This window comes from Coregonus clupeaformis, chromosome 11 (assembly GCF_020615455.1).
Source record: "Coregonus clupeaformis isolate EN_2021a chromosome 11, ASM2061545v1, whole genome shotgun sequence".
Taxonomy (NCBI): Eukaryota; Metazoa; Chordata; class Actinopteri; order Salmoniformes; family Salmonidae; genus Coregonus; species Coregonus clupeaformis.
The window spans coordinates 4,056,583-4,070,667 of record NC_059202.1 but is presented as its reverse complement, the minus strand read 5'-3'; the positions used below and the strand labels follow the sequence as shown (position 1 = coordinate 4,070,667).

The 14,085-nt window shown below is 41.2% G+C and overlaps 1 protein-coding gene across 1 annotated transcript; it reads left to right on the top strand.

The window, feature by feature from the left end:
* The first annotated feature begins 156 nt into the window (after window positions 1-156).
* Window positions 157-12,875, top strand: LOC121576981 (unconventional prefoldin RPB5 interactor 1). Its single transcript, XM_041890633.2, has 10 exons — window positions 157-515; window positions 1,678-1,712; window positions 1,955-2,033; window positions 2,408-2,543; window positions 3,715-3,806; window positions 3,955-4,205; window positions 4,350-4,608; window positions 4,743-4,894; window positions 11,291-11,531; window positions 11,807-12,875. Exons 1-10 carry the CDS (start codon window positions 444-446, stop codon window positions 11,987-11,989), a joined length of 1,500 nt encoding a protein of 499 aa, XP_041746567.1. The 5' UTR covers window positions 157-443; the 3' UTR covers window positions 11,990-12,875.
* The last annotated feature ends 1,210 nt before the right edge of the window (window positions 12,876-14,085 follow it).

Below are 14,085 nucleotides of genomic sequence, written 5' to 3'. Positions count from 1 at the left end.
AAATATTATAAAATGTGTTTCATTTAATAACATTGCAAGAGAGTGAAACGCTGTCTGTATGTAGTCTATTGGATACAGTCTTACATAATGTGATCATTTTCATGCATTTGCAACATTGTTGTGAAAGTTAGCATTTTACCCAGAGTACACCGGGAAACAGACATGGGAACATGGCGAAGGGTCGATGAGGAAGACGCTGGACATTGAGGATTATATTACATGGATATTTTTGAGATCATGCTGAAATCCTAAAATGAGAGTGTGAAATGGTCTCACTTCCGAAGTGTTGGATATCTATCACTGCCCCTTTGATGAATAAGAGGAAAACGCGTCTCAGGAATACCTGCAATTGCATTCATAAACATTTCTTTAGGACTTACAACCCCTGAGTATTGTTTTGGATTCACAAACGTCACATTTTCATTTGCTTATTACATGGGAAGATGGCTGAGAGAAATAAAAGGAACATAGAGGTCCCACAAGGAGTTGATAGACTTCGAGTGGAGGATAAAAAGGTAAAACAAACGAGCTAGCTGGCTTGCGCGTGCTCTGTCTGTTGACAATGTACGCGGTCGACTAACGTTATAATTGAGCAAATCGTTTTGCATTTTCATTAAATGAGACAGCCTAACATGCATTCTCTTTCAGCATGTTGCAAGCTAGCTATTTAGTTGCATATTCATTTATGCGCATGTGGCCTCTTCGACATAATTTATCGTGGAAACTTTCTAGCTAGTTAAACCTTTTCTAGAAGCTTCCTTGAGCAAGCGGTCACATGTTGCTTCGTTTATTTCAGCGTGGATCCTGGTCAAACCATGTTGTTTAACTACAACCATCGAGTATGCAAAGTCAAGTTTGTCAACTGCTCTGATGACCCATGTTAAATTATATTTTTCAGCAAGCACAATGTATGAAAAATAAACAAATTAACTTACCCAATGCATGAACAATTATTAAATGAACTTACCATGGACTTATGCACACAAGCGTTTCCTTGTGTGGCCTAACTAACTTAATACTGGCCATTAAACTATGACCTAGATTCAACATCCATAACTAGCTAGTTAGTTAGTCTAATCTTATCTAAATGTTCAGAGAATATCAATACACAGTGTTGAGCATTGAATGGATGTTTAATTAAATGTTTAATACAATTAATTGCTGGCAATGCAATACAGGACAAAAGTAAACAGTTAGTTAGCTAGCTAGTCAGTTGGCAAAGTCATGTTCGTGTTGTGTTGCTGTAGAATTTGACTCATGAAGGAGGGTGCAACTTTACAGTAGGCCTACTTCCAAATAGAAACAGGCCTAATGTGTTGACCAGACATGCTTAGCGCAATCTCTGTCATGTTGAATAAAGAATTGTATCTGCCCCGTTCTATAGCACACATCATTTTTCATAACCCTACCCAAAGTGTAGTATTATAGGCTACTTCTTAGTATGACATACACTTCAAAGTATACAGATGCTTCTTCCTGTCCCCAAGTTGGTGCTTCTGTGTAAGTATATCCTTTGAGGTCCCAAAAAACTTTTGGCAATACATTTTTGACAGCTGTTTAACCCCCCCCCCCTCAAGTGTAAATAACTGTAAAATGGAGGGGGTTATTCTGAGTTTCTTTTATGGAGAATGAAAATGCCAAGTTTTACCTATAGAATTGTCACTCTGTCAACAACAGGTGGTGAAAGGCTGCGAAGTTCAGATCCAGCACTGGTGAGTCTTGTGTAGGGTTTCCTCGTAGTGACTATGGCATAGGAGTCAGACAGAATCTCGTTATGATGCTACTGTGCTCCTAGATTACTAGTTACACACAGTCACTCACCACATTCTTGATAGGACATAGATAGGCTAAACATTAGATCTGGGATAATCGCTAGACCAGGAAGGGCATGTGGAACATTGTGTGTGTATGTGCGCAATTATTTAACTGAAATAAAAAATCTTCTGACTTTCAGGGAGAAGGTAAAAGGTGACTATGAAGCCCTCGAGGATCAACTCAAAACTCTTCCAGATGAGGTGTCCTATGACATCATGGTACGTTCTCTCTTATTAAATGCACTGGGGAGGGTTTCCATAGCAGGGGCTTTTTTAAAGTTCATTATATGAGGTGTGTCAACAGAGTGAATTCCCAGGCCATGCAACCTTATTATAAAATATAAATTGTCCCGTCTTGATCTGGAGAGAAACACACAGCAATTATTACAGCTCCTATGATGTTTACATATGGTGTGTGCAGGGAAGGCCTTATCTTTGACTACTAGTTTATATTCTCCTTTTCTTCTTTCAGCTATTCAGTTTCACTTTCAGTTTAATAAAAATATGCAGAACCATCTGAATTGCCCTAATATATAAACAATTTAAAGTCAAGTTGAAACATGACCTCTTTCCCCTCCTCTCTGCTGTAACAGGTGCCATTTGGCCCTTTGGCATTCATGCCTGGGAAGCTGGTCCATACCAATGAGTTCACCGTGCTACTGGGAGACAACTGGTTTGCCAAGTGCTCTGCCAAGCAGGCCCAGAAGCTCGTGGAGCACAGGAAGAAACGTGAGTTTATTTTGTATAATGTAGAATTTTCTCAGATACCATGGCCCCTTGCCAAACTCTGACACTCACTAAACTAATATTATAAAAACACTAGAGAACTCCTCAATTGTATATGTATGGTAGTGGTTATGCTTCTTGTGAAAGATTGAATTTTGAACGTCTTCTCAACACTTCCACCATTCGCCCAACAGAGGGGGCTGTTGTTATAGACTTGCTGTCAGAAACAAAGAGGTGATCACTCAGTGTTGTCAGGGAAAGTTGAATGGCTACTCATTTTGTGAATACTTGGATTATTAGAATATTTGATGTAGTCTTGCTGGTGGACAATTAACTATTGACAATGCAGAATTGTGACCAGAATGTTACACAGCGATAAAGCCATTGGTTGGTTACTCAAATCTATTTGACCATCCTCTGCTATCATTTTGTCACAATAACAGTCCAGCCTTAAAAATCCTCCTTTCCATTCCACTGCTGGCTGTTCTTACTTTCTCTTAGAAATACGTTTCCCCATGCTTCCTTTGGTATTCACTCTGCGCCCCAAAAAGCTACTTAATATTGTTTCAAATGGGCCTAAATAACAATGTGTGATAGTGATGGGAGCATTATTAGACTGATGTTTACCGAAGCGTGAATGTGCCATAACCCTGCCCACCCCTCCCTGACCCTGCCCAGGCTGCTTTTACACAGCTAAGTGCCATAATGCAAACCTGGCTGGCAGAGATCTGTCAAACAGCCCCGCTGAGTTGTCAGGCTGTACGTGTTTGACCTTTCCCCAACGCTTCAGAGACGTACGGCTTGAGGGCTCACTGTCGCCATGGCAACGGGGCCCTTTGCTGCCATTAGCAAACGGGGGTTTAATTGTTGTGAAGATTTAATGATCCGAAGTAGCACCGAGGGCATGAGATATTATGAACTGTTTGTCATCATTTTCCTTTTTTTTATTAACCCCTTGCTGGTCCGAATACTGTGGTTTTTGTTTCTAATTTCTTCTGACTACGACCAATTTGGTCCACTAGCTACATGTCTTGACCCCTTATATAAACACACACACACACACACACACACACACACACACACACACACACAACACATTTTTCCAATTCCACACTGATCACACCATTTTTGCACTTTGTTTTTCAAATCAAATTGTTGTTCTTTGTTTTTTTAGATGTAAGGAGTGCACTGGATGACTTGCACAAGACGAGGAAGAACTTTGAAGCCAGAGTTGGGTTCGCAGAGGATCTAGAAAAACTCTCAGGCGTAAGTGTAATTACAGTGATAACAAAGAGCTTTTAGGATCCTCTTCAGCCAGCTTATCTGACAGACAACTCCTCTGTGCAGATAAAGCAATTTATATATGATCAGATATTGTTAACACACACACTTCTACCCTTCTCTGTTTCTTCAGGCTAAAGGGGACTATGTGGACATCAGAGAAGAGGTTGGAAGTATTGAAGAATTTGTAAGTAAAGGAAAGCAGCGTGTGGCCCTTAATCCCCACTCCAAGCCCAAGATGGAGGCTATTGTGAAGATAGAGGAGGAGGAGGGCGGTGGAGAGGGAGATGGAGAGAGTAGGAGAGGAGTACCGTCTGAGGAGGAGCTGTGGGCCAGACTGGATGAGCTGGAAGCACAGGAGGAGCTTGAGGAGGAGCATGACCGGTAGAGTTACGCGCACACACACACAAAATGCGTTGACATTGAGAAGTGATTCAGCGCACTCTTCCCATCTTCACACCTGTGTTTCATTGAAAAATATAGTGAAGATTAGGTTTCTCTTGATACATTGTTTTGATTTGTTTTCAGATGCTTTGACAGTGCAGACACCAACGGCAATGACGACACAACATCCTCTTCCTCTGAGGAAGAGAAGGATGGAGATGATGGTGGCCATCATCGCGTCAACGGACATGACGAGAGGAGTGAAGGCAGGATGTCTGTGCCCCACAACTTTGGTAAAGTTAACGGTACAACCAGGGACAGGGAGGAGGAAGACGAGAGAGCGGAGGAGGAAGGCAACTGTTTGCCTACCATCTATTTCTCTCATACAGTGGAACCCAAGAAGGTCAATGTTTATAAATCGTATTAAACTCAGTGCAGTCAACAGTTAAAATGTAGTCCATTATGTTATTTGAGTCACGTAAATCAATGTACTACAATTCTCTCTCTATTTCTCTCTCTCTGTCTCTTCGTCTCCAGGTGAGGATAAACACAGGGAAGAACACCATGTTGAAGTTCAGTGAGCTGAAAGAACAGAAGCGGCAAGCCAAGAGGAAAAAGAAGAACGGCACCAGCAATGGCCACTCTCACCACGGGCTCCACAACATCACCACGCCCACAGACATCTACAGGTAAACGCACACTACAGGTTACACATCACTTATCTAGATCTTTTTAATTTTTTTTTGGGGGTAGATTGTAACTTCCATCAATGTAATTGTCTGCATCACTTCCAATCCCCCATGTTTTATATATATATATATATATATATATATATATATATATATACATACATACATACATACATACATACATACATACAGTGGGGAAAAAAGTATTTAGTCAGCCACCAATTGTGCAAGTTCTCCCACTTAAAAAAGATGAGAGAGGCCTGTAATTTTCATCATAGGTACACGTCAACTATGACAGACAAATTGAGAAAAAAATTGAGAAAATCACATTGTAGGATTTTAATGAATTTATTTGCAAATTATGGTGGAAAATAAGTATTTGGTCACCTACAAACAAGCAAGATTTCTGGCTCTCACAGACCTGTAACTTCTTCTTTAAGAGGCTCCTCTGTCCTCCACTCGTTACCTGTATTAATGGCACCTGTTTGAACTTGTTATCAGTATAAAAGACACCTGTCCACAACCTCAAACAGTCACACTCCAAACTCCACTATGGCCAAGACCAAAGAGCTGTCAAAGGACACCAGAAACAAAATTGTAGACCTGCACCAGGCTGGGAAGACTGAATCTGCAATAGGTAAGCAGCTTAGTTTGAAGAAATCAACTGTGGGAGCAATTATTAGGAAATGGAAGACATACAAGACCACTGATAATCTCCCTCGATCTGGGGCTCCACGCAAGATCTCACCCCGTGGGGTCAAAGTGATCACAAGAACGGTGAGCAAAAATCCCAGAACCACAAGGGGGGACCTAGTGAATGACCTGCTGAGAGCTGGGACCAAAGTAACAAAGCCTACCATCAGTAACACACTACGCCGCCAGGGACTCAAATCCTGCAGTGCAGACGTGTCCCCCTGCTTAAGCCAGTACATGTCCAGGCCCGTCTGAAGTTTGCTAGAGTGCATTTGGATGATCCAGAAGAGTATTGGGAGAATATCATATGGTCAGATGAAACCAAAATATAACTTTTTGGTAAAAACTCAACTCGTCGTGTTTGGAGGACAAAGAATGCTGAGTTGCATCCAAAGAACACCATACCTACTGTGAAGCATGGGGGTGGAAACATCATGCTTTGGGGCTGTTTTCTGCAAAGGGACCAGGACGACTGATCCGTGTTAAGGAAAGAATGAATGTATCGTGAGATTTTGAGTGAAAACCTCCTTCCATCAGCAAGGGCATTGAAGATGACACGTGGCTGGGTCTTTCAGCATGACAATGATCCCAAACACACCGCCCGGGCAACGATGGAGTGGCTTCGTAAGAAGCATTTCAAGGTCCTGGAGTGGCCTAGCCAGTCTCCAGATCTCAACCACATAGAAAATCTTTGGAGGGAGTTGAAAGTCCGTGTTGCCCAGCGACAGCCCCAAAACATCACTGCTCTAGAGGAGATCTGCATGGAGGAATGGTCCAAAATACCAGCAACAGTGTGTGAAAACCTTGTGAAGACCAAATACTTACTTTCCACCATAATTTGCAAATAAATTCATATAAAATACTACAATGTGATTTTCTGGATTTTTTTTCTCCTCACTTTGTCTGTCATAGTTGACGTGTACCTATGATGAAAATTACAGGCCTCTCTCATCTTTTTAAGTGGGAGAACTTGCACAATTGGTGGCTGACTAAATACTTTTTTGCCCCACTGTACATACATACATACAGTGGGGGAAAAAAATTTTAGTCAGCCACCAATTGTGCAAGTTCTCCCACTTATCTCCCGAGTGGCGCAGTGGTCTAAGGCACTGCATCGCAGTGCTAGCTGTGCCACTAGAGATCCTGGTTAGAATCCAGGCTCTGTCGTAGCTGGCCGTGACCGGGAGACCCATGGGGCGGCGCACAATTGGCCCAGCGTCGTCCAGGGTAGGGGAGGGAATGGCCAGCAGGGATGTAGCTCAGTTGGTAGAGCATGGCGTTTGCAACGCCAGGGTTGTGGGTTCGATTCCCACGGGGGGCCAGTATGAAAAAAATAAAAAAATATGTATGCACTCACTAACTGTAAGTCGCTCTGGATAAGAGCGTCTGCTAAATGACTAAAATGTAAATGTAAATGTTAAAAAGATGAGAGAGGCCTGTAATTTTCATCATAGGTACACGTCAACTATGACAGACAAAGTGAGGAGAAAAAAAATCCAGAAAATCACATTGTAGTATTTTATATGAATTTATTTGCAAATTATGGTGGAAAGTAAGTATTTGGTCTTCACAAGGTTTTCACACACTGTTGCTGGTATTTTGGACCATTCCTCCATGCAGATCTCCTCTAGAGCAGTGATGTTTTGGGGCTGTCGCTGGGCAACACGGACTTTCAACTCCCTCCAAAGATTTTCTATGTGGTTGAGATCTGGAGACTGGCTAGGCCACTCCAGGACCTTGAAATGCTTCTTACGAAGCCACTCCATCGTTGCCCGGGCGGTGTGTTTGGGATCATTGTCATGCTGAAAGACCCAGCCACGTGTCATCTTCAATGCCCTTGCTGATGGAAGGAGGTTTTCACTCAAAATCTCACGATACATTCATTCTTTCCTTAACACGGATCAGTCGTCCTGGTCCCTTTGCAGAAAACAGCCCCAAAGCATGATGTTTCCACCCCCATGCTTCACAGTAGGTATGGTGTTCTTTGGATGCAACTCAGCATTCTTTGTCCTCCAAACACGACGAGTTTAGTTTTTACCAAAAAGTTATATTTTGGTTTCATCTGACCATATGATATTCTCCCAATACTCTTCTGGATCATCCAAATGCACTCTAGCAAACTTCAGACGGGCCTGGACATGTACTGGCTTAAGCAGGGGGACACGTCTGCACTGCAGGATTTGAGTCCCTGGCGGCGTAGTGTGTTACTGATGGTAGGCTTTGTTACTTTGGTCCCAGCTCTCTGCAGGTCATTCACTAGGTCCCCCCGTGTGGTTCTGGGATTTTTGCTCACCGTTCTTGTGATCATTTTGACCCCAAGGGGGGGAGATCTTGCGTGGAGCCCCAGATCGAGGGAGATTATCAGTGGTCTTGTATGTCTTCCATTTACTAATAATTGCTCCCACAGTTGATTTCTTCAAACCAAGCTGCTTACCTATTGCAGATGCAGTCTTCCCAGCCTGTTGCAGGTCTACAATTTTGTTTCTGGTGTCCTTTGACAGCTCTTTGGTCTTGGCCATAGTGGAGTTTGAAATGTGACTGTTTGAGGTTGTGGACAGGTGTCTTTTATACTGATAACAAGTTCAAACAGGTGCCATTAATACAGTTAACGAGTGGAGGACAGAGGAGCCTCTTAAAGAAGAAGTTACAGGTCTGTGAGAGCCAGAAATCTTGCTTGTTTGTAGGTGACCAAATACTTATTTTCCACCATAATTTGCAAATATATTCATTAATAATCCTACAATGTGATTTTCTGGATTTTTTTTTCTCATTTTGTCTGTCATAGTTGACGTGTACCTATGATGAAAATTACAGGCCTCTCTCATCTTTTTAAGTGGGAGAACTCGCACAATTGGTGGCTGACTAAATACTTTTTTCCCCCACTGTACATACACATATACACACATACATACATACATACATACATACATACACATACATATCCTTTAAAAAAAATATATATATTCCCCTTTATTACTTTCCAACCCCGCCACCCTTTCCCCACTTGGAGTAAACTAGTGAACAACAACGCCTAGGCCTCTACTTCCAGCCCATACCCACTATCTACATTTTATGGACACAGTCAATTTTACAGTAATTACATTTTGTTTGTTCTTTCTCCTGAACGTCTTCTACTCTCAACCTCTCCGATCATCTTCATGATGTCCATCCGGTTTGCTTCTATATGCCATATCTTTCTAACTGTGCTCCTTCACAAAAGCTCCCAACCTACAACCCATACACTTATTATGGACACAGCGTGCCTACATTATTAGTTATCTTGTTATTGTTTGTTGTTAGTTGTTATTAGTCCCATCCTTCAATTCCATTCAACAGTACCAAAACAAATGATCTAATGATTCTGTCTCTTCGCAGCAAAATCTGCAGAGCTGGGAAGATTGTATCCCCATATAAATAACATTCTATTGGTAGCAAGAATTTTATATAATAATTTAAAGTTTTGAATCCGGTGTCGTTTTGAGTATCAGTCCATAAACACTATGCCATGGGATCGGTACGTCAAAAATCTCTTCCCAACTATTTTGCAATCTATATGGGACGGCTGTCAATCCTTTGGTCCTTAAATTAAACTGATATACCTTTTTATTTATCACAGTTTTCCTTAACCAATTATGTTCTTTAATGCAAGGCCGACAGACAAGTTCCTTACTTTTTCCTCCTTCCACTTTCCTCTTCCCTTTTTGCGGTAAGGCTGCAATTATTTGGTTGTAATTTTGGGTAGAGCAGACATTTCCATATGTTTTTGTTAGCTGCATGTGCGACATAACTCCACCAGTCCTACCGATGATATCATTTAGAAAGATTATACCTTTTAAATGTTGTCAAAAAAAAGAAGGTTTTTTGTCAATTAGTATATTTGAGTTTAACCACAATATTTGTTGCATTATTTGTTCTGTCGTTTCTGGATGATTAAATTGAAATTGCAATCAACCTTCTATGGCTTGTTTTAGAAATAGTGATATCTGGGAGATTATTTCCTTTTCAAGTAACTGAAAGTGAGTAGTTGTAATCTGAATAAAGGGGAAAAAGCCATTCTTGAACATTGGGTGAGACAATCTTACTAATTTGCTAGAGAACCAGTTCGGATTTAAGTATAACTTTTGTATGACTGAAGCTTTTAGTGATAGGTCTAATACTTTAATATTTAATAATTTCTGTCCTCCGAATTCATATTCATTATATAAAAAGGCCCGTTTAATTTTGTCTGGCTTGCCGTTCCAAATAAAATGGAATATTTTTTCCTCATATAATTTAAAAAACTGTTTGCTAGGCGTAGGCAAGACCATAAGCAAATAGGTAAACTGGGATAATACTAAAGAGTTAATCAGAGTGATTTTTCCACAAATGGACAGGCACCCACCTTTCCATGGTAGCAAGATCTTATCTATTTTTGCTAACTTTCTATTATAATTTATTGAAGTGAGATCATTTATTTCCTTTGGGATATGTATTCCGAGTATATCCACATCACCATCAGACCATTTTATTGGTAAACTACATGGCAATGTAAAAATTGTATTTTTTATTGATCCAATACATAATATAGTACATTTGTCATAATTTGGTTGTAATCCAGAGAGGTTAGAAAATGTATCTAGATCCTCTATGAGGCTGTGGAGTGATTCTAGTTGTGGATTTAAAAGAAAACATCAGCGTATAATGACACCTTTGTTTTTAAGCCCTGGATTTCTAATCCACTGATATTATTGTTGGATCTGATTTTAATAGCTAACATCTCGATGGCCACAATAAATAGATATGCCGATAGTGGACAACCTTGTTTCACTCCTCTTGACAGTTTAAAACTTTCGGAGAAATAGCCATTATTTACAATTTTACACCTAGGGTTACTATACATGATCTTGAAGAGATTCACCAACATTGAAATGCTCCAGGCATTTATATATAAACCCCAGTCGTACTTTATCAAATGCCTTTTCGAAGTCTGCTATGAATAGCAGGCCTGGTTTCTCAGATTTTCCATAATGTTCTATTGTTTCCAATACTTGCCATATATTATCTCCAATGTATCTTCCTTGTAAAAAACCTGTCTGATTAGAATGAATAATATCCGACAATACCTTTCTAATTCTATGCGCTATACATTTTGCTAGAATTTTTGCATCACAACACTGAAGTGTAAGGGGCCTCCAATTTTTTAAATGGACTGGATCTTTATATTTTCCACTTGTATCCTGTTTCAGTAATAATGAGATCAGACCTTCTTCTTGAGTGTCAGATAATCTACCATTTACATAGGAGTGGTTAAAACATGCTAATAGCAGTCCTCTTAGTATATCAAAAAAGGTTTGGTATACTTCGACTGGTATGCCATCCAACCCTGGAGTTTTCCCAGACTTAGTCTTTAATTGCATCCAGAAGTTCCTCCTCTGTAATTTCACCTTCACATGAGTCTTTCTGTTTGGCTGTTAATTTTACAATTAGCTTCAGTTAGAGGAGATGGAGGCGACTGAAACGAAAACATATGCTTATCTAGATCTTGGTTGGGGTACCTTTTAGCAACATTTTGGGTCAAATGTGTTGGCATATATGAAATGTTGTTTACTTTGAATGTTTCCAGGTTATTTGTTCTGATTCGGTATGGTGTCTGTCTATTAACAAGTTCTGCGATCTGATTGGGTATAATGGCTGACTAGGTGAATGTTTGTGGACTTTTGTCAGGTTGTTTGTGGATGTGAAGAATGGTGAGCCCATCCCCAGGAAGTCCATCCTAAAGTCCCGGAGCAGAGAGAACAGCGGGTGTAGCGACACCAGCGAGAGCAGCGCTGCCGACTTCGAGGAGCGCAGGACGTTCGGACGCACCCTTAGCCATGACGAGAACACGTACAGCGACACCAGCGACGGCATCACTGAGGAGGACAGCCCCACTGGGAACCCTCTACACCCCACCAGACGCTTCGAGGTAAAACTAAGCTGGGTCATGTTCATTAGACACTAAACGGATGACAACGGACTAAAACAGAGAGGGACTACCTGAACATCTTGTCCAATAAGAAACATTCATTTTCCGTTGCAGGCCCTAATGAGTACAACCCTGGTCCTCTGCTGATTAGTTTTTCTAATCATGATCTTTGAATGTTGAATAGGGGTACACCTTAGACATGTTGTTTGTCTGTGCACTGTCCAGCTCTACAGCCTCTCATTAAAGTCCTCTGTTATTTTTTGTTGATCATCCAGGCCTTTTCATGCACAGTGGTGGAGAAGGAGCCTATTCCCTCGTCGATCCTCCACCTAACCATTGCCCCGCCAGCTCTGCCCACTATTCCAGAGCGGAAGCTGGAGGAGGTGGCTCCTGAAGCTCCCCGGGAGGCCCCTAAGCGGGTATCCAAGTTCAAAGCTGCCCGGCTGCAGCAGAAGTGACCCAGCAAAGCCAGTCTCCAGGATACACACTACTGGTTCCTTTTTTAACATAGATTTTCTACGCCAGCACTTTTTTGAGCTGGACAGACAGTGAAACCACCCTAATATCTGCCATGTCTTCTTTTTTTCTCATCACTTTTCAAGCCTCTCTTCTCTCTCATAATGTTTTTCCTGTTAGTACACAGGGTGTCTATTACAATATGGCTGTTCTGTAAGATGCTGTACTCTGCAAGAGTAGCATAGCATTGTTTAGAACGCAACCCAACACCCTTACGCTTAACCATTTACCTGCCTTGTAAGGAACATCAAGCTTTTGTTGGTAAGAATGCACCCCATTTTCTAAGTTAGCACTTCACGGCAATATTTATTTAGGTAAAGAGGTTGTTTATTTAGAGCCCTCATCCTCCAACATTATGGCACTACACTAGTCGTTTATTTAGAGCCCTCATCCTCCAACATTATGGCACTACACTAGTCGTTTATTTAGAGCCCTCATCCTCCAATATTATGGCACTACACTAGTCGTTTATTTAAAGCCCTCATCCTCCAACATTATGGCACTACACTAGTCAACACTGCCTAGCTGCTCATTTTATGGTGGTTGGTCTCGTGTCAGTGTCTTGACAAGGCCAATGGTTTACCACTCTATTTGTTTGATCCATGATTTTGCCTGCTATGCTAAAAATGACATGCTCTGCATCATTAATTTTTTTCCTTTCCCTTTTTTATTTTCTATGATTATTCTACACAGGGTCATATGCTGACTACCCTTTATTGTCCCCAATCCCTTTGTACCTGCCTAATGTCCACCTCTGTGACCAGCTTTATGTCCAAATAAATATTGTTGTAAACTGGAATGAAAATAAATGATTTTTGTAAAAAGTCACATTTTGGGTAGATTTCCTCAAACCTTATCTCCTTTACTCATCACTAAAGGATGAGCCAGACCAACACAAACGTTGACCGTGCGCCGTAGAGCCCCTGCTCAGTGTCAAAGAGGGTGGCGATTCAACATGTAGAATTGTCTGGAAATGAACAAGATGATTTTATTTATTTATTTTTATTTCACCTTTATTTAACCAGGTAAGCCAGTTGAGAACAAGTTCTCATTTACAACTGCGACCTGGCCAAGATAAAGCAAAGCAGTGCGATAAAAACAACACAGAGTTACATATGGGGTAAAACAAAACATAAAGTAAAAAATACAACAGAAAATATATATACAGTGTGTGCAAATGTAGCAAGTTATGGAGGTAAGGCAATAAATAGGCTATAGTGCAAAATAATTACAATAATATTAACACTGGAATGCTAGATGTGCAAGAGATTATGTGCAAATAGAGATACTGGGGTGCAAAAGAGCAAAATAAATAACAATATAGGGATGAGGTAGTTGGGTGGGCTAATTTCAGATGGGCTGTGTACAGGTGCAGTGATCGGTAAGGTGCTCTGACAACTGATGCTTAAAGTTAGTGAGGGAGATAAGAGTCTCCAGCTTCAGAGATTTTTGCAATTCGTTCCAGTCATTGGCAGCAGAGAACTGGAAGGAATGGCGGCCAAAGGAGGTGTTGGCTTTGGGAATGACCAGTGAGATATACCTGCTGGAGCGCAGACTACGGGTGGGTGCTGCTATGGTGACCAATGAGCTAAGATAAGGCGGGGATTTGCCTAGCAGTGATTTATAGATGGCCTGGAGCCAGTGGGTTTGACGACGAACATGTAGTGAGGAGCAGCCAACAAGAGCGTACAGGTCACAGTGGTGGGTAGTGTATGGGGCTTTGGAGACAAAACGGATGGCACTGTGATAGACTACATCCAGTTTGCTGAGTAGAGTGTTGGAGGCTATTTTGTAAATGACATCGCCGAAGTCAAGGATCGGTAGGATAGTCAGTTTTACGAGGGCATGTTTGGCAGCATGAGTGAAGGAGGCTTTGTTGCGAAATAGGAAGCTGATTCTAGATTTAACTTTGGATTGGAGATTCTTTATGTGAGTCTGGAAGGAGAGTTTACAGTCTAACCAGACACCTAGGTATTTGTAGTTGTCCACATACTCTAGGTCAGACCCGTCGAGAGTGGTGATTCTAGTCGGGTGGGCG

Bases quoted from the DNA above. Each gene is read 5' to 3' on its own strand.
- LOC121576981 (XM_041890633.2), top strand. From the start codon at position 444: ATGGCTGAGAGAAATAAAAGGAACATAGAGGTCCCACAAGGAGTTGAT. The intron at 2,034-2,407 runs GTACGTTCTCTC...CTGCTGTAACAG, and splicing joins AGGTGTCCTATGACATCATG to GTGCCATTTGGCCCTTTGGC. The intron at 11,532-11,806 runs GTAAAACTAAGC...TTGATCATCCAG, and splicing joins ACCCCACCAGACGCTTCGAG to GCCTTTTCATGCACAGTGGT.